General features: G+C 37.9%; 1 protein-coding gene across 4 annotated transcripts in view; it reads right to left on the bottom strand.

The window, feature by feature from the left end:
• PAX5 (paired box 5) overlaps positions 1-26,306 on the bottom strand; it is a 265,758-nt gene that overhangs the window by 174,591 nt on the left and 64,861 nt on the right. For all 4 annotated transcript variants that reach the window (XM_083593706.1, XM_083593703.1, XM_083593705.1 and 1 more), the window contains 4 exons: positions 25,292-25,457; positions 19,633-19,830; positions 12,406-12,470; positions 9,373-9,501 (listed from right to left, as the gene is read on the bottom strand). In XM_083593706.1, the coding sequence (XP_083449832.1) occupies positions 9,373-9,501; positions 12,406-12,470; positions 19,633-19,718 (280 nt within the window). In that variant the 5' untranslated portion in view covers positions 19,719-19,830; positions 25,292-25,457. The remainder of the gene's footprint in view (positions 1-9,372; positions 9,502-12,405; positions 12,471-19,632; positions 19,831-25,291; positions 25,458-26,306) is intronic.

The raw sequence follows: 26,306 nt of genomic DNA, 5'->3' as shown, positions 1-26,306 counted from the left end.
GCAAGGTGGCAGCTCATGTGCCTCTTTGAAAAGAGTAATAGGCTGTTTATCCAATAAGAAAATCACCCTCATCCTAGGAAGAGGTTGTGAAAGAATCACAAAAGACCATGTACAGTCCAGCTCAAAACCCAGATAGCACTGCAGGCAAAGCTCAACAATATACACATTCCAATATATACATGGAATTCCAGTGTACACATGGAATTATTGGCAACACGAAATATAAACACCCAGGAGCACATATCCATACATGCATATGCACACACAGCAAAAACTGCCCTGCAAAAAGAAAGGAATCAGAAGGCAAATAATAAAGTAAGAAAAATTACAAAGAAGCCCATACTTTATCCCCAGCATCTCTCTCTATAAAGAAGTTATTAAACAAATTTCTAGTGATATATTTAACATACCATGAACGCATAAGCAAAATGTAAAATATATAATTGCATGAAGTATAATAAAGAAATTCCCCAACCCTTCTCAACATTATGAATATTCTTTATACTAGCGAATTAGAACTATCACCTAAGCAGCTTTGATTGGTTTGGAAAAGGGGTGGGTATTTCAATCCAGTTTTGATTTCTTCTTAGATAACGGAGTGTTAGGTGTTCAGCAAATGCATGCATCTTGCACATTTATAACACAGTGTGTTAAGCTTTATTGTGCTTCTTTTAATAGTGTATACCAGCAGGGGGCGGGGGGGGGAGTCACAGGAACTAGGAGAAATATTTGCAAAGATCAGATTGTAAGTATAATTAGTCACTTGTTGTGCCTCTAAATTTTATATATGCAGACACAACTTGCATATATTAGATTGTTCACTGGCATTATTTGGCTATTCTTTGGCAAATAATAAGTGCAAAATACTGCCTTCAAATTATGCACTATCAATACTACTACAGTGGTACCTCTGGTTACGAACTTAATTCGTTCCAGAGGTCCGTTCTGAAGCTGAAACTGTTCTTATCCTGAGGCGTGCTATCACTAATGGGGCCTCCCGCTGCACACATGCCTCCGGCGCACGATTTCCATTTGCATCCTGGGACAAAGTTCACAACCAGGAGCAGCTACTTCCGGGTTAGCAGAGTTTGTAAACTATGCAATTTCAGTGTAATAAACAGCTAAAGTCACATTTATTTAGGGTTGCCATATTTCAAACAGTGAAAATCTGGACAGAAAAGCTGGGCTTTTTTTTGGCAAAATTGGGGGGGGGGAATGCCAGTTTTGAACTATTTTTATGGGGAATTGGCAAAAACGGCACTGCTGACATGGGCTGCCATACATCCGGATTTTCCCGAACATTTTTACTGATTTCTTTCCAGTCACAATTGCAGACTGCATTATTCCTTATACGTGTAGGAAATTCTGGACGTATGGCAACCCTACAGTTATTTATAATTATACCACTTAATGTAATAAAAATCTCTAAGCCGTTTATAGAAACAATAATAATACAACAACATTCAATAGCATTTCCTTAAAAGAAGAGCCCCACTCATCCCCCTGGTTTCTCTGTATGCTGTGACTTTTCCAGTCAGCCTTTATGGGGGGAAAATAATTCTGTGGCACCTCTGCATTGCAGTCTCTGAAAAATTTCTTTTTGTAACTCATGTAAATGTTACATCCAGATTTGTTTCTCAAATCCAAAAGTCATGGGGCACACCTTTTTGTTTAAATAAGTATCTGTTTCTGTATACTGTAGTAGCTTACACTCATTTCTCTCTCATACTCAGACCGTGCCGAACAGAAGAAACATTCACAAAACCAAGTAAGAATAGAGATTAATTATATAACTTGTCTTGTACAAATCTCAACAGACTAACACAGCCACCCATCTGAAATTTTGTTTTTTAGATGTTCACATTTGAAACTATTTGGAAAGAAAATTATATATTTGGAAATATATATATATAATTTACTTTCCAGAGAGCTTAAAATGTGAACATTTTAAAAACAAAATTTCAGATGGGTGGCAGTGTTGGTCTTTTGCATCAAAAAAAAAACAAAACAAAGAGCCTTGCAGTACTAACTAAAAAGTCTTGAAGAAGTCGATGTAATTTTACCTTGGAATAAGCTTTTATGTCCACCTCATCATATGCATTATTTTTTAAAAAATAAATAAATCAGAATATTCATTCCATAAAGCAGGGGTAACTGCTAAAACAGGGATGAGAAACCAATATTGGGATTGCAATTCCCCACATCCCTGGCTATTAGTCATGGTGGTTGGGGATGATGGAAGTTGCAGTCCAATGATATGGAGGTCCTGCAGGTTCCCAACCCTGACCTAAAGTCTCTAAAGAAGAGGAAAGTTCAGCCATGCTGATGGATTTCCAGAGCTACCAACATTCCTGCCAGCAGAGGGAGCAACAGCAGCACTTGAATGCAAATGAAAAACTTTTCATTAAAGAAGTCTCTTGTCCTCGTTTTCCAATAGGTGTGGCATAGGATCCGTCTTACCTTGAACAGATTACGTTATGAACGTAAAAGGGAAAAAAGAAAAACCCCTCCTTCTCTGCCTTTTGGACCTCTTGCAAAACAAAATAAGTCAAAATTAAAATGGATGTGACCAATTGGATGGCTTTGTCAACACCTTCGAAGCACAGAATGCCCTGCACACTCTGCTCAAGCAGACAAGATAAACAGATAAACCGGATAATCTATGGGACAGCATGTTATTTGGGGACTGAAAGTATTTCCTTCCCTGCTGCCTACAGGCGGCTTTCTCTGCAGCTTCATTGACTGGGCCACAATGAAACAGAAAATACATGTATGTAATGCATTGCACAAAAATACAGCCTTAGACACATGCATTTAATTCCAACTCAGACTGAATGTCTACACGCTCAAACACTGTGCAGAATGTTTTGTTTGATTATTGGCTCTAGTTTTCTTGGATGCATAAATCCCTTCTGATCCATATCTGCTCCCGTGTCCTCTTTATTCCTCTCAGGTTAGGTACACATTAGCAGCTTAAAATGCAACAAGGTTGTTTCCCACCATTGCATTACAAGTCATATCTCCACATTGCTGTACACACCAGAGAGGGAGCCAACATGTCTTTAGCTGATGCACATTGTCATTTTTTGTTTCCCTGCCCCCGCAGACCACCACCACCATCCCCTGGAACACCTATATATGAAACTGTCATCTGTGCTTTCAGATTGAAGCTAATTTGAAGGGAAACACATTAAACAGCAGTTTTTCTCGCGAAAATATAGGAGAGCGCTACATCATATGTAGCGTCATGTGTTCATGAGATATAAGGGCTGTGGGTGGCGCTGTGGTCTAAACCACTGAGCCTCTTGGGCTTGCCAATCAGAAGGTTGGCGGTTCAAATCCCCATGATGGGGTGAGCTCCTGTTGCTCTGTCCCACCTAGCAGTTCGAAAGCATGCCAGTGAGAGTTTCAGTGCGCTCTGGTTTAGTCATGCTGGCCACATGACCCGGAAAGCTGTCTGTGGACAAACATCAGCTCCCTTGGCCTGAAAGCAAAATGAGCGCTGCAACCCCATAGTCGCCTTTGACTGGACTTAACCGTCCAGGGGTCCTTTACCTTTTTTTTTGTTACATGAGAGTACAACGTACCCTGAGTAAATAGCAGTGTGTACACAGCCTTAATCAACCACATAACACAGGACTAAGGCTGAATATGAGATGTGGAGGACAAACAGGATGTGGCTATAACTATCATGCCTTGCTCGTGAGCTTCTCTGAGGCCTTTTGCAGGTCTGCTGATGCAAAAAGAACAATTGACAAGATAAAATTTGGTCCATCAAGGCCAAATGCTTTTACATCATATTGCCAGTATTAGTACAACCAAGACTGGTGTACTCCTTATCTCAGGAAAATGTTTGCATTCATGTATCTCAGGAAAATGTTTGTATTCATGTATCTCAGGAAAATGTTTGTATATTAGTGGATCTATCATCTATCTATTTCTGAAAAGTACTTAAATGTTAACAAAATATCTTCTCCACACTAAAAACTTGCTTGCAATGTTTGACACAGTACTGTTGAGTGTTTTTTTCACATGATCAAAATCTGCATTCCACCAGTTTAATACTGAGATGCTATGGGACCTATTCCCTACAGTGAGTAATTATAGGAAGCATGTATTAAGCTAGCAACTTCTATGTGGGCAGGTAGCAACATGAATGAACTAGTCAAGGTATCTTCTAGTCATGTTAGTAGGAACAGTACTTTAAGAGTACTATATGTTTGTTTGTTTAAAATATCTATATACTATCTTTCCTCAGAAGAGCTCACGGTAAAACCCATGAATAAAAATTTAAAAACATCAGTTATAAACTAACTCTAAAACAAGAACAGAAAAATAGCATTATACAGCAGCAATAATAATCACAGAAGGCATTCACCTGGTATCCTCTTAAAATTAGACTCATTTCCATTGTTCCCACTCTGAATACCTTGAAAACATAGCCATTTGTAACATTTACAAAGCATTTATTTCTCTACTAATTTATAGCATATAATAAACCACAATTCCTTTTCACATGGCCAGTTGTTATACCATATGACTTCCCCTGCAACTTTGAAACTATAAAATAAAATGGCTACATTTTCTCCTGTAGCTTTTCTTTCCCAATATGCATTCTTAACTTGGGGGGGGGCAGTGGAAAATTAGCAAAGTTTAAGCGAGTTAACATGTTCATGAACACCACTGTGGCTAAAAGTATCTGCCTTTTAAGAAGGGGGGAGGTGAATAATTCATCTCTATTTAGCAACCATCTACTGTCTAGTTGCTGTCCATGTTCTGCTTCTTTTGTCAGTCTCCAGTAGTGTGTCCTTTAGTTATAAGTGAAAACAACCGATCCCCCACTAAGACACATCTGCTCTGAATTCATATTACAACAGGAGGGGGAAATGACACCTTCAGCTACATAAACCAATAAAGATTGTCTGATATAGTTTGCCCCTGTTGCTACCAGGCATGCAACCCACTGAGTTAAAGACTGGTGACATCTGCTAAAGAATGTCAATGGTGAGGTGAACAGAAAAAGGTAATGAATCATAGTGTGTCATGGATACAGTTTATGAGTTCTAAGGAAAGAGCCCGTTCTATACCACTAGCTAGCCCTGCTCAGACAGCACCTGCAAGCGGAACATAATTACTGCGTAGTATTTCCCACCATATTTGAGCAGAGCTGTGAATATATCAACTATGCAAAAATGATATTTAAGGCTGAATCTTGCACTTTGGAAAAGTAAAAAAAATGTTAACTTGGCCCCCTTCTGTATATTATGCATTATACTGCTCCCTATAATTAAATAACCACATCCTTCTTCTTTTTTCCGCCAAAATTATGATAGCATTCAAACTGGGAAATTCATTTTGGGGCAACTCTTTGGTCCGAATCTATAGCCATTTTTCAGTGTGGGCATTTTGCAGCACATGTCCTGAGTTCAATAGGGCTTACTCCCAAATGTATTAATAGGAATGCATTTCCAAGTTTCTCTTTTTTAATTTGTTAGAAGAACCTAACAGAAGGAAAATGTTTTGTTGTTTTAGGATTCCACACACAAGAAAGAGATTGCTGGGGTCAATTTGTTTATCTATTAATGTTTCAATATTTTAATGTTGTATTTTAATCTTGTTTTTAAATTGTATTCATTCAACTTGTTTTTATTATTGCTTGTTGGCCGCCCTGAGCCCGGCCTTGGCTGGGGAGGGCGGGGTATAAATAAAAATTATTATTATTATTATTAATATTATTATTATTATTATCATCATCATCATCTTTCTATAACCAGTTGGTTCCCCTCCACTAATGTAAGGATCCTGCTAAGCCCTCTATCAGCTGAATAGGGATCAGGCAATCTTCAGAGATTCTCCCTTCCCCCTGCAGCCCCCTGTGCCACTTCCCAAGCCATTGCAAATGGCTTCCCAACCTTCTGTAGCAGATTTGAGGTTTCCTTCTCCCACTACCAGAAGGCTGTGCTGGATGAAAGAGCCACTTCTCAGGAAAAAGAAACCAACCCAGTGCATTGTAAGCAGTTTTATAAAGTAAGACGCACAGCTGTACTCATCAATACCTAAGCGGCTCTGTCCCTACAAAACATAAACACACTGGCCAAAAACTGATCCTCAAAAATAAATGAGTAAAATACTACTTTGTAGTAGATGTAGCAGGTATGCACATGTACCCTAATCTACAATACAAAGGAACTATTAAACATCAGTGGATTAGTATATGCCATGGGTAGGCACGGGTGGCACTGTGGCTTGCCACTCGGACGGTCGGCGGTTCGAATCCCCGCGACGGGGCAAGCTCCTGTTGCTGGGTCCCTGCTCCTGCCAACCTAGCAGTTTGAAAACACGTTAAAGTGCAAGTAGATAAATAGGTACCGCTCCAGCGGGAAGGTAAACGGCGTTTCCGTACGCTGCTCTGGTTCGCCAGAAGCGGCTTAGTCATGCTGGCCACATGACTGTGTACGCCGGCTCCCTCGGCCAATAAAGTGAGGTGAGCGCTGCAACCCCAGAGTTGTCTGTGACTGGACCTAACGGTCAGGGGTCCCTTTACCTTTAGCTTTATGGGTAGGCAGACTAAGGCCTGGGGGCCGGATCTGGCCCAATCTCCTTCTAAATCCGGCCCACGGATGGTCTGGGAACTCGCATGTTTTTATGTGAATAGAATGTGTCCTTTTATTTAAAATGCATCTCTGGGTTATTTGTGGGGCATAGGAATTTGTTCATTATTATTTTTCAAAATTTAGTCCTGGCCCCCCAAGGTCTGAGGGTTTGCTGAAAAGGTTTGGTGACCCCTGGTATATCTGGAGGACTTCCCCCCTACATTTGGTCACAGTTAATGCAGATTGTTATGTTTGTAGATATACTTAGAATAAATATACATTGATTAAGTGGTTTTATCTACTATCTGTTTATCAGCTATGCTGCCTGTTTTGTCTATAACTTATTTGTTATGGGTGAAACAAACTGAACAGTTAATGAGGCTATATGATTTCAATAAAGCATCAATTTTTCCTTATGACATATATTATTATGTGCTGTTGAGAATTGTTGCGTTGTGGTGGAGAGCACTGCTGTGGCCAAGGAAAACCTGGTTCAATTCTCACCTCAATTGTAAATTCACTAAATATATTTATGTAGACCTTTAATATTCCTGCCTGCAAGGTAATACTGACCTAACTTATTGGATGATTGCAATAATTGTTGTCATGATGTGTGTAAAGTGCTTTGAACCTTCAATGAGCAGCAAATGCTTGCTAAGCATTAGTTTTATATCTGTGGAACTGTTAGATTAGGCCAAGTTCCATCAAAACAGATGGTGAGAACAGATTATAATTAAAATGATTTCCAACTCAGAAGTTTTGCACTCAATACTAGTTCACACATGCACATCCATAACTGGACTGCTCAGCAACTGGTGACTCACAGCTGAATTTGTGACTTTCAATTGAAAACCCTTTGGGGAGCAGTGCTATGAACATGTTAGTTCTCTGGTGATTCATTGCAGACATTTAAGCAAACCGCTTTATACATTCATGAACTCCTGATGAGCATACAGTTGTAAACAACCCTAAACCTAAAACACTTCCTCTGCAGAAAGCGGAACTGCACTAGAGCAACACTGGGTGCACCCTGTTCACATTGCAAGCAGGCTCCCCACACCTTTCAGTGGAAGGGTCGAGTTTCATTTACATGCATCAGTGCTTTCACATTTATTGAGAATTACTGGATCATCAAAGTGACTATTTCTGGCAGCTGAAAAGCTTGTTTCCAAACCTTAGTTTTACTTCTATTATTATAATCATAGAATTCAGCTCACTGGCATCAGGGGCAGACATCTCTGGGCATCCTCAAAGATCACACCATAGGATGGGTGCTTATACAGATTGGGCAAGGTAATTAATTGCAATGACAGCAGGTGGGCCCTTTAAGGAAGGGGGCCCAATGAGTGCACTTTACGTAAAAGCCCTCCAAAACTGGAGGCAGCACTGTCTGTTCACATATGGGGGGGGGGGAATTGTGTTCCAAAGCCAACATGAGTTGACTTTTCATCAGATTTGTGTACACTAAGTGCACACTAGAATTTTAAAAACTACCTGATTATAGTACTTACTGCCTGTTAATTGGTAACTGATCAGTTTAATTTGAATGACATTACACATTATCAGAACCTCACCGTAGGTGTTTTTTTGAAATATTTAAGGATGTATAAACATAACTTAAATAGACATAACTTCCACTCTTTTTTGAACAGAATATAATCTTTAATATTTTCCCTTCTTTTTTTAAAAAAATCCCAGTTTTATTAGCATACCAACCAAAACATATTGCTTCATGAGCTGCTGAGAATTTTTGTTATGTGTAAGCTATGAAAATGTAAGAAAATAATAAACCAAAATGTGTTTTTAATTCATACCTCTATTGTTAAAAATTTGTCATACAAATTAATCAACCAAACTTCAGTTGATTAATCTACAAATCAAACCAATTACAGATTTCAGTCATAGCACAGACAGATCCAGCCTAGTAAATGATTTTAATTTAAAATGCAACTGGGCACATTTTGAAAAGTCTTTAGAAAGTGACTTGAACCAGGAAATGCTGAATGAAGTTGATGCTAATGAACTTGTGCTGAACCATTCAAAAGCCTCATTCAACAAAAGCAAGTCTATTTAAACAAAAGGTTTATCTCGTGCCACCACTATTTGCCACAATGCTTTCTGTACCCAGACAGTTTTAAATTATTCAGAAATCTTCAAAATAAAAAAGTCAGCATTAAAAACCATAATGTGAATCTACCCTCAGTCAAACTGATCATGCAAAAAGAGTCAGAGGCATTGCCCAGTTCTCATATTAAAATGATTATGCAACAGAAGGTGTTTTACCATGTTGTCAATTCATACAGTAATTGGTGTTGGAAAGCCGCAAGCCCCTATCATTTTAGTCAAGAGGAAATATGTCAGAATCTCATGCTTTTCCTCCCACCCAGTTCTTAAGTAAAATTAAAATAGTCACATCACTAGACAAAAAGTTCGCAACAGTGTCCTCCAAAATGGTATAGCAAAGGAGGCAAATTCCAAGCCTTTTCAGATCTCTCTGTTTTGTTGATAGTTTGGCTCCTAATTTCCAAATGGGTTATTTTGAAATTATAATTTTTACTGTTATAAAAATTTATTAGCTCCTATCTGTGTGTGTGTGTGTGTGTGTGTGTGTGTGTGTTAATTCAAATTAACATACAAAGAAAATTGGTATCTCTAAGTGGGAAACAGGTTTGTAGCGGGAAGGAGATAATTAATTTTGCAGCAGAGATTGAGGATAAAATTTCACTCTTTCTATAAACTATAAAAAAAGAATATGAAAGGAATATGTGTTTATTCTTACCTTCATCTCTTTTGCGTTTGTTGCTTTCAGCACTGGGAGATGTAATTCCCAGAATTCCACTAATGGAGTAGGAGGAGCCTGCTGAGTCTGTGCTTACTGAGGACACTTGTGTCACGGAACCCGTGGAAGCTGTAATTTAGAAACAAACCAATCAGTACGCATATCCACACAAGAGAGGAAGCCATGCAAACAACTTTTCCATGACTGCCATCTTTGATAGTTGTTTTTCAATACCACTACCTACAACCAGGAGGCTGGGAGAGGGGGAACAGGGAAATTTGCAGCCTGGATACCTTTCTGGAACATTTAAATTTCATTTTCTGCCATGTCTTACAGCCCAGCCCTATCTTATTAGCTTTTGTTGCTGACAGAAAGACCTGCTTTATACAGCAGCAAGCTAAATTAGCATCAGGTACCTATCAAGCATTGCAAAAATATTCAGCCCTGCCTATTTTTATATATACACACAGTAGACTCACAACATACAGTATGTGCATTTAACTTGTGCGCATTCAGCTTCAAGGGCTTGGCAAATGATTTTTTAAAATAAAAATAAAAGGCGGGAGGGGTGGGCCTCTGGGGGAAAAGACTGGCAATTCCACCCACCCTTCCACCCAATATATTTTGACTATAAGTGATTTTGACTTTATGCACTATCCCTGCAACATAACCCCTGCCTAAGTTGAGAGTCAGCTGTGTATACCATGAGAACAGTGGTAGAGATCTGTGCCATTTACTAACGCATACCACAGGGTTAACCAGTGTGGTGCCCTCCAGATGTCTTGAACTACAACTCCCATCATTCTCAACCATTTGCCATGATGGGAGTTGTAGTCCAAGACATCTGGTGGTCACCATGTTAGCTACCCTTGTCACAGGATATAGCACTTTTCTAAACTGCTCAAAATGCTTCATGTTTATTTTATCAGTAACTGATACAAAAACTCTGTACCATAGGCTAGTGTTATATCACCCCCATGTTAAGATGAGAAGTGGCTGCCTAAGGGAATCCATTGATGCCATAGAGGTCATGGCTGAAATGAGCTAAGAACTACAGATAAGTATGCTTACAGCTCATGTTCAACATTATGCTATATTACTTCACAAAAGATTGCTGGTTGCATCTCCAAGGCATTCAGGTCAACATATATGGCGTCATCCTGCAAGATGCATCAGTCTAAAAGTTTGCTATGATTATTTCGCCTGGACAAATAAACCCCTGGACAAGCAGATATTTGAGCCTACATCTCCCACCATTTATGTCCAACGCAATAAAGCACCTGCCTGCAACCTGGTGTTCTCTGGGTGTTTTGGACTACAATTCCCATCAGGCATAGTATTGCCAGCTGAGGCTGATGGGAATTATAGTTGAAAACATCTGGGGTTCGGAAAAGCTGCTCTAAATTGACAGTAGATTGCATTCTTGCTAGGACCCCTGATACTAGGACATCTATGATATGACTGGTAATCTGCAACTCTTTCAGCATTTGAGGACTTGAGTAAGACAAAGATAGCACTGGGGGCACTAGATCCTCTGAACTACTGCCTCAACACAGTGCATATGGTGCACAGACCAAGAGCCAAAAGTATAATAATAGATTAAATAACTAACAATTTGCTGCCCTCTTATAGCATCCAAAATATGGCTCCTGAGATAGGCACCTCAGTCTGCCAAATACTAAGGACAGCCCGGTCCAATACTTGAAGCTATACAGAGTTCACTGGGAATCCTAGATATGTTAGAACTGCATCAATTGGACTTATGATGCAGGGTATGTTTTGAGTGGTCTCTTTCATGTTAAATTTTGTGGTTGGTAGACATTCTAGTTTGTGTATTTAGGAAACTGTGGTTTAGAGGCTTATTTAAACCATCGCTCATATGTCTTATATATTCGTGCAATTCAGAAATGTACGCTGCAATTTGTCTGAAAACTCCTATATGTTGAGATAGTTACCACTTCATACATGAGATTCACTCAAGATTCTAAAATTGGACTCAGGATTTTTATCCCAGAGTAAATGGTTAGAGGATTGCTTGCCTGTAGTCCAGTCCATAATTTTTAATGAAGTATGTGGATTTAAACCAATTTAGTCCCTACCGAAATCACTGAGATTAACTGTCTTGAATCTAAGAACTTCATTTTTGCTGGATTGTGGATTAGGTTGTTAGTATTCTAAAATGCTGACAGCTCAGAAAATATGGAGATTTTTCAAGATAAAATTTAGTGAATTCAGTTCTAAAGGATTAGGCAGAGGAAAAATCTGAAAATCTGCAGTGAAGAGAAAAGAGGCAGTGAATATTAAGCCAAAGTGGTCTATGGAAGCATGCCTTACAACCCAGTTAAGCCGAAGTACTTTGACTTCACTCATTTGGTTCAACAGGACTACATAAGCTTGAATATATTATAAAAGTAGTTTGAGTTAACAGGGCTTATTTTAAGCAAGGTTATGCTCATCTGTCAGAGACTCCACAAGAAAAAAAAACCCCTAATATAAAATCCATCACTCTTCAATGACTAGAGTTAGATGGTCTGCATGTGAATTAGGCGAAGAAGAAGAAAAAGCAGTAAAAAGTTTTCAAAGTTTTGCTACCTCTTCACTCAAAATTGCAAGTGCACAAAGAATTATGGAAGGGTTGGTTGATAGAAGAAAAAAACACATTCAAAACTACTTACTGACTAATGATGCAGAAAATGTTATGAATAACTATCCCTTTCTTGATTTATTACTTTAATTATCTGACATTCTATAGACCCCCATTAGTGGGATGATTTTTTTTTTCTTTTTGGTTTAGATTTCAATTTTCTGTCTCATGGTGAAAGCTATTTATCATAATAATCAGTAAAATTCAAAACCTTTTAGCAGTATTTATAAAATTCATTTACCATGTTCAGCCCTTGGAGAATGACAAAGAAGGTGCATTAGTACGTGTGCTGAAGTGTTCTGTGCAGAATTATCTGCCCATAAGAGTGATTAAAAGTTCTTTAGAATGAATTGCATTATATATTTTTAAGTATATTAAAAAAAAGTTACCTATGCTGTGACTGGAGGCTGGGACTTGCTGGTTGGGTGGTTGCTGTACCTTTGTCCGTATAATCCTGCATATAGACAAATGGCTACTTACTATTAGGTATACAACAATAGAGCAAAAAAACAGCTATGCATGTAAACAATAACTAAGCATGATTAGTGTCCAAGAAAATTATTCCTCTTCATTACTATTATATTTCCCAAATTGAAAACCAAAAAGATGCACTGAGCTGAGAACTGCCTAAATGTGTTATCAGCCATAGCTGAAAAGTTGGGAAATGCATGTCTACTTAAATACATTCACAAAACTGGAATTGCCCACTTTCATGTGTGAATGTCATCATTCACAATGCTTGGACATTCACTGTAACTCATATATGTAATCACCCCATCAAGAGAGACTGAAAGAATTGCAGCTGAGCAAATGGACCAAAGCCAAATATACAATATAAACAACACAGTGTCCAAAACGCAGGATCTAAAATCTAAGTACTTAAATTCCATTGACTTCCAATGGATATAAAATAACTGCAATAATAATAATTACACATATTATTGATCTCAATAATACCTTGTCTCATTAATTTCAGCTGGAGTTAAGCATGACTAATTTATCCAGATTGGGGCAAAATGTGGACCCTGGTGCAGGTTTGTGGGTGATTGCTGCTTTTCCTCACAGCACCAAATATTCAGTGAGCAAAATCTGCACAGTTCTAAACCCTCGCAACAGGAAATGTCTCATTAACTACCGTAAGTAATTCTGTGGTGTTTCCTCTCTGCTCATTCCTGTTGGCTGATCACAACAGACTTGTAGAAATGCCCTAAACATTAACATCACCATAAATTAAGGTTTTTGTGCCAACTTACTTATACATACATATCTAGAATCATATCTACTTTCAAAATATTTGCTAACACATTTTAGGCAGCAAAATGTGTGTGTGTGCTACATATGGTTTAGGCTTTTGTTAATGCTGGGTTGGAGAACTGAAGTTATCATAAAATAAAATCAATTGTTAACAATGGAAAATCCACCATGGAGATGCATTAAGAGCCCTGAACACAGGAGGTCTTCTCTGTATATTTTCCTAGTGACGCAAATGGAGATCTTGCCATTGATTTAAATAAGAACAAGATTGATGCACTCACTATAGAACGGTCTTTTATCAAATAGCACACAGTTAATTGATATAATTCTCCACACAGTATATATGCCTGTTTTAATATAATATTTTAGCTGGCAGCTTGTGGCCTGATGAGTTCCTGGCCACACTCCCAGCTTTTGCCTGGTTGTCTTCCAGATTTGTTTTTTCGTGTTTAGTATGTTCACAGAAGAACACTCTCCTGTCATTTAAAAAAACAAAACATTTTCCTCTTTGGCATTTCAGAACATCAACTCATAAAGTGACAGTGCCAAATTACTGTTATCTGCCTCTTCCTTTGCACCGTTTACCAAAATGTAGATGATTATGATGGGTGGTACTCAACTAAGGTTTACTCAGAGTAGACCCCCTGAAATTAATAGGCATAATGGTAGTTGTGCTTGTTAATTTCAATGGGCTTACTCCAAGTTCCACCTGAAGAGTTTGGTTGTAGTTGTTGTGTTGTGTTAATACTTAATGAACAATTCAGGATGGGACCCTCTTTGAGTAATACTATATTTCCAAAAGTTTTGAAAGCTGAAGCACATTTCAAAGAAATAAGTAAAACCGAAAACTCCTGTACACTAAAGAGTTTGCATTTTAAGAGTTTGTGACCCCCAATTCTAGTTCAAGGCCTGTTTCAGCACAAGGCTTCTAAAACATAGTTTTAGACTGTACAAGCCCAGGGAACAGAGCAGTGAGCCGTGCAGAAGGTGGTTAATTCTGCTCTGTCTTTGCATCATGGGTGACTAAGCTGATCTGATCACACCTAATGCAGAGATACAGCAAAGTACCCACCTCTAGAAGAGTTTGATTAGAAGAAAGCAAGGTAAGAGCAGTGAATCATACAAAGACACAGCGAGCAGCCTTCTTACATGGGTAGGAACTGAGGCACACCTAAAAGTAACAGGAACCCATAGTTGAGAATTTCAGTCTGAAGATGATGAGGCAACACGAGCCTCTACTTCTTAGGTCTGCTCTGCAAGTATTCTCTGAATGTACAGTAGCTTCTCCACTGGAAGCCTTGCACACTATCTAGCTAGAATGAAGGTCTGGAGGCTGTATCTGCACTGCTGCAAATCGGCTGCTACATTTCACATTGCCTGCATCTCAGCATGCAACTGACCTGTTCAATCTGCACAAGGCTGTAGAGTGGTTTTGCACTGAGTAAATGGCCTTGGGAACCAAACAGGTGACTGGTGCAATTCCTACACACCAGTCACTCTGCTGGCATCTGTACAGGGTTCAGAGCAGGGCTGGTGTTGGATATTTCACACAGCACTTAATTTAAAGTAATCTCTCTCTCTCTCTTTAGGTATAAGAAAGAAGCACATGTATTTATTTTAAAGTATTTTGCCCAGTGTTTGCCCAAAAAGGCTTCCAGAGTGGCTTCCTGATCAATTAAAATAAAATACATTTTTGAGTATATACAAAATTCACTTCCTCCTTACTGAGCATCCTCAAACAATCCCATGCACATATGGGATTGTTCAGAGCACGGAGGAGATGGTGTTGCCTTCCAGACAGGCCAGGGACCAACCTGGCACTTCTTATTTTAATATATAAGGCAGAATGCCCCATATGTCTCCTTTCTGCTTTGTGCTTCCACACAGGACATAGCTTTCTCCATTTTACAGAGCAATACTATGTGGAGTGTAAGCTAGTCAAGGCAGGTGGGGAGGTTCTTCTGTGGGGGCAACTGGTTAGAGAAGACTGGCCTTGAATGAACTGATGATCGTGACTCCCTGTTGCGTGTCCACCCTATGCTTACAGGCACACATCCTCATTTCATGCTTTCAAGCATCAAACACTACATGCAAAACACGAATGCCACCTGAATTATGAATCATCCCTAAATATTTTGCTAGATTTTATTAGGTTTTCAAATAACATTCAGATGGACCTGCTTTCTTTGCCCTGCAAACTCTATTTATTTACACATTTTCAATTTATTCTGCATCTTATAAATTAAAATATCTGATCAACATATTTCCTGCTATACAAAAATATGTACTTGGTGAAAGAGACATAGTCGCTTCTTCAAAGGACACCAGTTTGCCCTCTCCTAGAAACTGTTAAGTTGTGCAGTAGATGACAGAAGCATGCACTTTTTCTGTGTCAGAATGTGCGCGGATCTGCCCATTTGCTATTGTCTCTCCACTTATACCTTATCTTCCCAGAACTATAAAGCATTTCTTTCACTAGGGGTGAATTCAAGTTTACTTGTCATCTTGCAAACATTTTTTTATATATCCACAGTAGACAAATGACGTAAGCAGGGGCCCAGCTGAGCTAGCACTGTGTTTTATCTATTATTGGTGTAGGATCAAGACTCTGCTGCGAATACCAGACCTAGAGGAATGAATTGAAAGAAAGAAACAACTAGAACACCTCAGTCCCAGACACATAAGTCAGGATTGAGATTTAATTCTCTCTCTCTCTCTCTCTCTTTCTCTGAAATGTAAAAATCAACAAGGTACCAACTTTCCTTTAGGCCCCTCATGTATGTACATAAATGTGTGTATGAAAAGAGACAGAAAGAGAGAGATTGAACAGATTGCAGCAGGGGGTTTATCTCATGCAAACTGTACCAACCTGTTTTGTGACTTACTTATTCGGAACTTAGCTGCTTATCATTTTAAGTAATTAGGCAGTAATATTCAAAAATAATACAGCAAGAGTAACTGAAAGGGGGGGGAATATGCAAAAAATTTACCCGTGCCTGCTCTTTTTATGAACATAATATGTGCCTTGCAGCTGAAGACCAAAGGTATATATCTAGTTCAGCAGTGTTACCAGCTGTGGCCAGACAGGTACGATTGTGTTCTCACAAGCAGAGCATGAAGTTAATAGGTTTCCCTTGTTACTGGTCACCAACAGCTGGTGTTCTAAGGTTTACAGCCAAACTCTGTATTTTTCACCCATGAGTTTACAAAAGAGAATTTTGGGAAATAAAAAAAAAGTAAATACATGTACCTGCATTTACTCTCATCCATCCTCTATTACCTTAGCTGCTCTGATGTGCCCAGAGACTAATGTGGAGCTGCATGACACAGCTCTATATTGAATTGTGTGTGTGTGTGTGTGTGTGTGTGTGTGTGTGTGTGTGTGCGTGCATCTATGTTTAAGGACCCATATTTAATGCAACCACGTGGGTTTCAGTGCAATAAATAAATTCCTCCCTCCTTTTGTTGTTTTGTTATTCTACATTCCCCCTTCCCTCATTTCTGCTGTGTTTTCCCCTTCACTACTTAACTTAGACTTAAAGCTTTTTGGGTAGGAACCTGTCTATTCATGTATGATATTCTACAAAGCAGCCTTCCCCAATCTGGTGGCATCCAGATAAAGAGAAGGAAGAAAGTTAATAATACTCAGTTCTAGGGTTGCCATATTTCAAACAGGGAAAATCTGGACAGAAAAGTTTTTTAAGGAAAATCGCTGAAAATGACACTGCTGACATGGGTTGCCATACACCCGGATTTTCTTGGACATTAAGTGATTTCCCTCCTAGACACTGCTTCCAAGTGCAGTATTCCGAATATGTTCACAAAATCCCGGACGTATGGCAACCCTACTCAGTTCTTCAAAGTCTCTGCTATAAAATGACGGAATCAGCAGGTCTGTATTATAATATATAAAAGCTATGTATTATACATAACTTTTTCAGTATTCTTCATTAACAATTTCATTTGGGGCAGGTAGCAGAAGTCAAAACGTTAAGTAACTTGCTAGTTATGCATAGAATCAGGATACGTGCCTTGTAACAGTATAACTAGTAGTATGACTATAGCTGATTGCAGAGCTGGGCCGGTGGTTTCTAGCGCACATAAAAGATAAATGTTGTTTTCAGGCAAAAAATAGTTCAGACAGCCCAAACCAACCCAGGAATATTTGGGCTTCTGCCAGCTTTGCCATATTGACATCAATGGGACTAAATTGGTTTAAGTCCATGTACTTTCCCTTAATTGGCCTATAGGCCAAGCTGTTGTTTTACTTCTCAGTTTTAGCCAAACATTTTAAATAAATGACTTTGCAATATGCAAAAATAGTACAGCCTCATTTTAGCCAGACACTTTCTGAACACATAATTTTGCCCACAGTCCTGCAATGATCATAGCAACAGGGCACGTAAATACCAAATAACCAAAGCATATGGAAAGGCAGATAAATTAGGTTATGCTCTATTGTCTCTATATAAGTGCTTGAGATTTCATTCTGTTTAGGAAACAGAAGCCAATGTTCTGAATGGCATTAGAATTAAAAGTTGGAGCCAAAGATGTTGCACTCAACATCTATTGAATTCAATGGGACATAAATCAATTGCAATATCTGGTGACCCACTTATTGAACATTTATCATTATTCGTCTGCACAAAGTTCTTAAGGAGATTAGGTGATATCAGCAATTTATTGGGCATTCATTCTCATTTGCTTGTGGGGAGGTTAAATGATGTTGCATCCAGCAAATTTTATCCCATACTTTCTAGCACAATTTCCCATCACTTTCCTTATTTTAAAAAGGTCAGTCTGGAGGTGAAGCTGGTTTGCCGTGCAAGACCTCCCAATCAACTTTAATTGTACAACCTGAATTTGCCAGTACAGTATGTGATTGAATCTCATCCAATAATAGTGGAAATCTGGAAGTGCTTTAAATTACCCTGTTAATTTCAACAGGACTAACTTTCTTCATATTATTAATATGTGCAAAGCTGCATATTCTCACTGCAAAATATCTGGTGAAAATATGCAATTAGATTAGTAACCAGTCAAAAAGCAGCAATTTTTGTACCCTAACCTTTTCAAAAAACAGTTTAAAATCCTATGAGGAAATTACTAAGTAATTAGTGAGTGTTCCAAAGATGCTTGGATATTGAAAAGAACAAATAAAATAATTCTGCAGCTATATATTACATGTCCAGCAATACAAATAGTGTGTTATTGTTAGATAAAGTTAGAGCATTTAAATGAAATTCCATGAAAATTTTCTTTGGGGTTGTTGTTTCTAATACAAAAAAGTATTCCACTTGTGTGAATTTTCTAAATTTAAAATAAATTGTATATTTTTTAAAAAATCCAAATATCCCAATTTAAGCTGTGCTGCTACCCTAAACATGAGACACTTCCCACTAATGGGGCTTGGTTTCTCAGGATTTAACATAATAATTCACAAAGGATGCGATCTGCAAGCCATCTATTTCAGGGTAACAAAGTGGACTTAACTAGAACTACTGTGAAGTAAACTGTAGCTCGTAGCTGAATTATCTTTCAGTTCTCCTATGAAATATATACTTAACTTTTGATGTGATGAACTACAATTATGCACATTGGGACAGTGATTGCTTCTTGAGAAAAGCAGTAATTGACACACTGTTCATAAGCATGACTGTTCATGCACCGGACAAGTACAAATTACAGAAACTTCATAATACACAATCTAAGATAGCACTTTGTATGCAAGAATCTCTAAAGAATTTTGCAAAATTAATCATCCCTCTGCATAAGATTTAATAGGCACATTGCACAGGTCACTAAACTGGAGGACACTCTTGATTCTACCACACTTGTTTCTATTAGTAGATGCACTACTGATCTACCCAGGTTCACTTTCAATTAATCAATAATAAAGATGGATGGTAAATCTAGCAAAATATGACCACATGGTCCTTGTCCTAGACTAGTTCTTCCTTATTTCCCAGTCTACATTCCAAAGTTATAGACTCACACTTTTTTGCATTAGAACAGTTACGCTCCTAGTTTTCACATAACAAATATTCAGCGTCTTAGACGGCATAAAAATGGAAATTCAAGACAGAGACAATGGGTGTTGTGGAGAAAGAAATGTTCATATTTATTTATTTTGTATATTCATTTTTATCTTGCCTTTCAGAAAATTTCTTACAAGGTGCTTCTTCCAGCTATGCTCAATGCACCAAACATTGCATGAGAAACAGATCACAAAATGGTTATGAATGCCTTTTACACATGTGAAGAGCCCTGCAAATAATCAAAATTGACCCATTCCATTTTCAGACGATTGTAAGAACCACTGCCCACATGAATCTCCACTGTACTGCCCAAAAGATCCTTACCTGTTAATTGAGCTAACACTGGGTACTGTGTCGTTGTCACATACTCGCTCTGCTAAAAGCCTGTCCCTGATCTCCCAGGCAAACATGGTGGGGTTTTGGCGTTTATATTCTGCAATCTTTTCTACTACTTTGGGTGTGGCGACCTTTGGTTTTGACCCCCCAATAACTCCAGGCTTAATGCTTCCAGTCTCATAGTACCTACAACAAAATTTCAGGAAAGAGGGAGAAAAATTAAAATCAATTCAGGAATGCATTTTCAGTGGTCATTCCCATTATATATGCTAATGTAATGGACCCCTAGTAAATTGCAACCCATGTATTTAATTCTCCCACTGAAATCAATAAGACTTAGAAGTGTTTAACGTCACATGATTTGTGTCCTAATTCTTTTTTAAATTTGCCATTATGGATTGTTTGATATATAACTATAGGTGCATGTGTGTTTTCCTTCATGGCCAGAAGGCAATAAAAGTGATGTGATTTTAAAGGGCAAGTGAAAATTGAAAATTAACTGAAAATGTGTGTTATTAATCTGTAATAGCAACAATAATAAAAAGAAATTGGCACTGGCATAATTTTTTTACTTAAATAGGGGTGGGGGAGCATTGGTCTCATTTGTAAATTACTCTTAAGACTTACCATCTTTTTGCAACTAAGTGGTAAAACAATATCATGGAAAGATAAGTGCAGTCAAAACAATGCACGAATTTCTCTCCTTTTTCTTCATTCCTTTTTCTTCATAATTGTGAAGGGCAAAAATTAAAACACATTTTTCCTAACTGCTATCTTCAGGGTAGGGAGAATTTTTGAACTACTGGCTTTCCTGTTAAACTACCATTCTCCTCAGTAACCCATTGCAATTTACTGACGCAAATGAAAGAAGAATCTACCAAGCACTTTTCCTATACAGGCACCAGTAAAATGGACATGGTTACGTTACAGAAAATTTAGGTAATGTGCACCCTTTGGGTCTAATGCTCAGCTACTGTAGACTAAAGACTATCAAGGTCTCTGGACTAACCTTGTTGAGAACAGCCATGATAACAAACCAGCGGTGTCCCAACAGGAGAAGTTCAACACAGAAAACCCAATTATTTGTATACCAACCAAAGCCTCTCTAACTAGCAATATCATAAATCTGTATTATTAATCATTTTTCTATACAAAAGGCTCAGACACACATCATATTAAAATAAGATGAATTTACAATTTTGGGCTGCATTTTCGACCCAGCACTTTGGTGCCCATCATATTTTCATTTAACTACACAATTTCAGCTGGGCGTCTTCTTTCTGGGTGCCCTTTGTCAGGGCCTAATATCCTTGTTCGCCACACTGGCAAGACACTGAAGTGAGATTAGAACAATTAAAATCAATGAGAGTTTTGCTGTTGATTTCAATAGGATATGTAGCTCACTTACATCCTGTGTTTATGTTTTCCCATTGGGTTTTTTAATAAATTGTCTGTTGTACAACTCTTTAGCTGAGAAATGCTAGTGAAACAAGACAGTGCTGGCTGGGCCTGATGGGAATTGTAGTTCTGAACATCTGGAAGGCACCAGGATGGGGAAGGCTGGGTTAAGCTTGATATTAGAGCCTTCTGAAATATTGCACTGAGTCTAATGAAGCTGCTAAGTTTTCATGTACAGTGGTATCTCTGGTTACGATCTTAGTTCATTCTGGAGTACCGTTCTTAACCTGAAACCGTTCTTAACCTGAGGTACCACTTTAGCTAATAGGGCCTCCCGCTGCTGCCGCCGCCACGGCACAACACAATTTCTGTTCTCATCCTGAGGCAAAGTTCTTAACCCGAGGTACTACTTCCGGGATAGCAGAGTCTGTAACCCGAAGTGTTTGTAACCCGAGGTACCACTGTATATACAATGAATATCATAAAATAATTGATAGTGTACATTTGTATGACAAAACAATGCATAAGAAATGCCTTCATGGACTCTCCTGTTTTAATCAGCCATGCCTGATCTCAACTCAGTTAAGGAAAATAACTTTAATTTAATTTAAATTCTTCTCATCAAAGTCAATAGAACCGGGCTGATAAAGTACTTAAGAAGAAAGTCGCCACTCATCAGTCACTGTGCTTATGAGGAGTACTTTTTATTTTTACAATGGAAAATAGTTGATTTTCTACATATCCTTTTGCACTCATTGTCCCTCAGTAGCCGATTTAGAAATCATTTTTATTTATTATATATACCTCTCACTTATTATATTTTATCTTACCTTTCACTACTCCATGGAGCTCAAAACAGCATACAGTACATGGTGCCATTTCCCCTTCTATTTTCCCCTCACAACAACTCTATGAGGTAGGTGAGGCAGAGAGAGCGATTGGCACAAGGACACCCAGTCAGCTTTATGGCCAAGCAGGGATTTGAATTCTGATTTTCCCACCCAGAGAATGGTCTGGGAGCTTGCAATAGGCTGAACCATGTGAAGTGAAGTCTAAATTGCTATAAAAAGTATAGCAAGGGCCTGAGGATCAGAAAGAATGGCTTGTCTTAAGTCACTGAGTGAAAGGGCAGTGGTGAGATTTAAACCAGGAACTTGCTCATTAATAGGTCAGTGTTCAAGCCATAACCCTGTGCTACCTAATGCTATTACACTATTTAAACTAAGCAGGTTTGGAATAGACCTGATCTGAGAGCACTGTTTTTTATTATTAGGTTAAAATGTCACTAATATTTTAAACATGATAGTATACAGGATTCTGCATCAGACTGGCTTCTGGGCCTCAAACAGTACAGCAAAATAGGTGGATCTGGTTCTATAGATCGTGAATTACTGGGTGATTAAAACATCATTCTTATTTTCATCTAAGGCTAGGGTCAGTAAATTAGCAAACGTGTATCAAACCAAGTAATGACAAATAATTTCATTTGTGCTGTGAACAACGACCATAAGACAAACTGCACCCATTCATAACTTAACTTATAGTCGGAGGAGACCAAACGTCCCAGAATGCAATGTCCAGTCTTGGGAAGAATCTAGACCCATATTCAGGATGCTGGCATTGTTATTGGGCTAAAATGCATTGCCTATACAGATCCCATTATATTCACAAGCAGTATCAGTTAAACAATCATAGTTAAGATGGCTCAGCAACAAACTATTAAATATAGAAACAATTTGCTGGTGTTGACATCTTTGAAAGGTTTGCCACTGTTGCTATTTATTTTGTGCCAGTGTTTAACTGTTGTAAATTAAGAAATATTGATTCCTAAATGTAGAATCAGGCATATTTTCTGTGCGTGTTCCATATATATATATATATATATATATATATATATATATATATATTCACAGAGAGAGAGAGAGTGCTCCAATTACAGTGACATTTTACCAACTGTAATTATTAGTTATGAAAATAATGAGCTATGAAATTCCAATTTATTGTTGACAACTTAAATGACAAAGCTCTGGAACTCAATTCTTAGCTCCATAGCAATTCAAATATATCTAGTGACAAATCTATTCAGAAACAATAAAACTTTTAGATGTTCTTTCTTACTGGTAATGAGTTGCTTGTTTATTGGTTTTATTCATTGGCTAATAGAAATAGTAAGCTACAAGTTAAACTTTGATGTGACTGCCATCGGGGTCGGATGAAGTAGCAAAGATAAAATGTCACAAAACTGACTGCTGCCGTTGACACTGGCAATTTTAGAAACTGCACTTAAATAACATTCCTGAGACCATACATATTGGCCTGCTCCAGAATCACAAACAAAAATCTGAAAAATCCTCCAGTTGTGCAATCTTAACACTACCAGTGTCTTTGATAGGCTTTTCGCTGAGTTTCCTAACTTGCCTCTTTTAAGAAATATCAACAATATTAGAAGGCTTAAGGATCCAGTCCTGAAACTGCTTACTCAAGAGTATTTCCATTAAAGTTAGCAGAGCAGCACCTCTGACTTGTTTTTTGTCTTTTCACACATGGCAGTATAAAATCAAGACTCCTTCCCTTTAATCCAGTGAACTGACATTTTGTCAAATAGATGTAAGACAGAAAAGATCCAGGTCTACTTGTATCTGCTGACCTTCGCTATATCCCACTATTGACTCTGAGGATTTCACACAGAGAATGGGGATACTGAAAGGATTCACATGCACAGAACACTATAAAGAATGTTTAATTTTACTGCAGAATTTTTGTATTTTAATATAAATGGGACTGGTTTTGCATCCATGGTCAAAAGTTCCTTTTTATGTAGTGAGATGGAAAGATGACCTTATTAAAAAAAGGAACCATAATTTACCAAATTTACTTGAGAATTTGGCTCTAGTTAGCGTGAAATTGCACAGCTTTCTAAAGAAACTGTATTTGTGCAGCACTAACTACAAATCTTTACGTCTGCTTATGAACAGCTCTTTTTATATAGGTCAATGGAAGTACAGAAGTCATAGTAGTGAAAATGAAATTTAAATGGAAAATGTACTTCCATTTATCACTGAAAAATCAGTGATAAAAATTGAAGAGTTCTATCTATGCATGGTTACTCAGAAGTAATCCCCACTATGTGCAATGGGACTTCCACAAAAGCATGAATTGGTTTACAGCTGAAATTATTCAAATGCAACCGAAAACCTTTAACTTTTTTCTAGGTTAGGCAGGTGAAAAACAAAGATGTGATAGATAACAAAATAACCTATCCAGATTTTATTCAAAGTTGCTGGGGAATGGGTGGACGGAGAGACAATACAGAATACGGCAGTACCTTAAAGACTAATATATTATGGTATATGCTTTGTGTGACTAAAGAGAAGAGTATCATTATGATGGGAAGCAGAGTAACATGGTACATTAACAAACTCTCCTTTGCAAGAGCCAAAACTTGATTATTGTGATCTTAACCAAGTTACATTAGTTTAATCCGCCTGATTAATTTATTTAAAAAATTGGAGCATTATATCATAGCAAGTTCAAAATCATTGTGTCCACAATCATACTGTTCCTCGGCCTAGGTCAAGTAGTACTTTACATACTGAAACAACAGAAGCTTCCCTTTCTTTCTTTTTTAAGTATTCTGCTGTTGCTACACAGTTAGAGCATCTCCACCGTGAACAGACAGGTTCACTTAAAGTTCAGTAATTAAGATTATTAATCATTAAACTGATTTTTATTTATTATATGCAAATTAAATAATCAAATGACTAAAAATGGCTTGATTTTTAAGTGAGCGTTTGTAGATTTCAGACGAGTTTCAATGTGGCTTACTTAGTTCTGTTGAGTGTGCCTCAACTATTTACTATTTGAATTGCTAATGTTTCTTAGAAACAGAAAGGGTACCTCTCACTAAATAGTAATTTTCCATAATATTGAGATGACTCATAGATTTGCCAGCATATTCAGTAGGAAGCATATAATAAATAGTTCCATAATCAATAGCTTCTTAAATATATTCTCAATAATCTATTTCTACAAATTTCCCAGATTTGGTAGGTAGATAGATAGATAGATAGATAGATAGATAGATAGATAGATATAGATATGGATTTCTCTGAAATTCTTGTCATCATTGGGTTAACTCCCAAGAATCTGCCTAGTCACAAACCGAACTGTTTATTAAAACACATTCCAATAACAAACAGCATGGTATTTTCTCTTTAAGAATCAATGAGATTCACTTATCTCCTTTTACCTGCCAAGAATTTTGCTGACACAGCCATGGCTGACCCGTAGTTGCCTGGAAATGTCGCAGGGTCTGACACCTTGATGGGCAAGTTCCACAATCCTTTGGCGGACTACGTCAGGGAGTGGTCGACCATTCACAAAAACACCCCCTAACTGATTCACTCCTCCATGTCCTGAAACATATGGGGGGAAACAAAAACAAAAACAAAAACAAGCAGAGAAAAAAATACATCTTTGTGACTGTTTAGAAGATGCTTACATAAGGCCTGTTTCAGCTATAGATTCCCATCTACCATCAAGCACTGGGCAAATTCTTAAACAAGAGTTTCAGTTTCAGTTCACCATTTCTGAAATGATGGCTATGGTTTATTTGCTGAGAGGAGGAGGAACAATGTTATTTACTGAGACCTAATTTGACATTGATAGCAATTTTACACTTGTGTAACTCTAATTACTTCAATAATTACCCAGGATTATGTGGCATGAGAATCAGGCCTCTGATTTGCAAAACCATCTCTCAAAAGTTATTTTTAGGCCAATGCCTGAAATCATCAGGCAATGTAAAATCACTCATGATGCCTAACTGATAGGGTGGATATAAAGGCTGAAAATCCTTAGCACACTCACTTTTAAGTACCATTAAGCTCAATGAGACCTACTTCCCAGTAAACGTGCTTAGGATCAGGGGTCCTATCTCACTTGGTTAGAAAAGAAGGCCCAAATATTTTCCCATAAGGGGAAAATATGGGCAAATTTAGCAAAATTTATACAAAGATGAAATTTGCCTAGCATTCGCTTTTACTTTGAAAATCACAGTTTAATTATGTATGTCCTCAAGATATATGTATGTATGTATGTATGTATGTATGTATGTATGTATGTATGTATAGTCAATAACTTCTAGCTGATAGAATGTAGAAGAGCCTCTATAAATATTAGGAGCCTACAGAGCGTGGCTCAGACAAACTAAATAGATGACTCTTTCTCTGTGTGTATTTTCACTACTCTCCTTTAGCAAGGTG

This window comes from Podarcis filfolensis (genome assembly GCF_964270895.1).
Source record: "Podarcis filfolensis genome assembly, chromosome: 17".
Taxonomy (NCBI): domain Eukaryota; kingdom Metazoa; phylum Chordata; class Lepidosauria; order Squamata; family Lacertidae; genus Podarcis; species Podarcis filfolensis.
The sequence above is the reverse complement of the archived record's forward strand: the minus strand, read 5'-3'. Positions and strand labels throughout refer to the sequence as shown.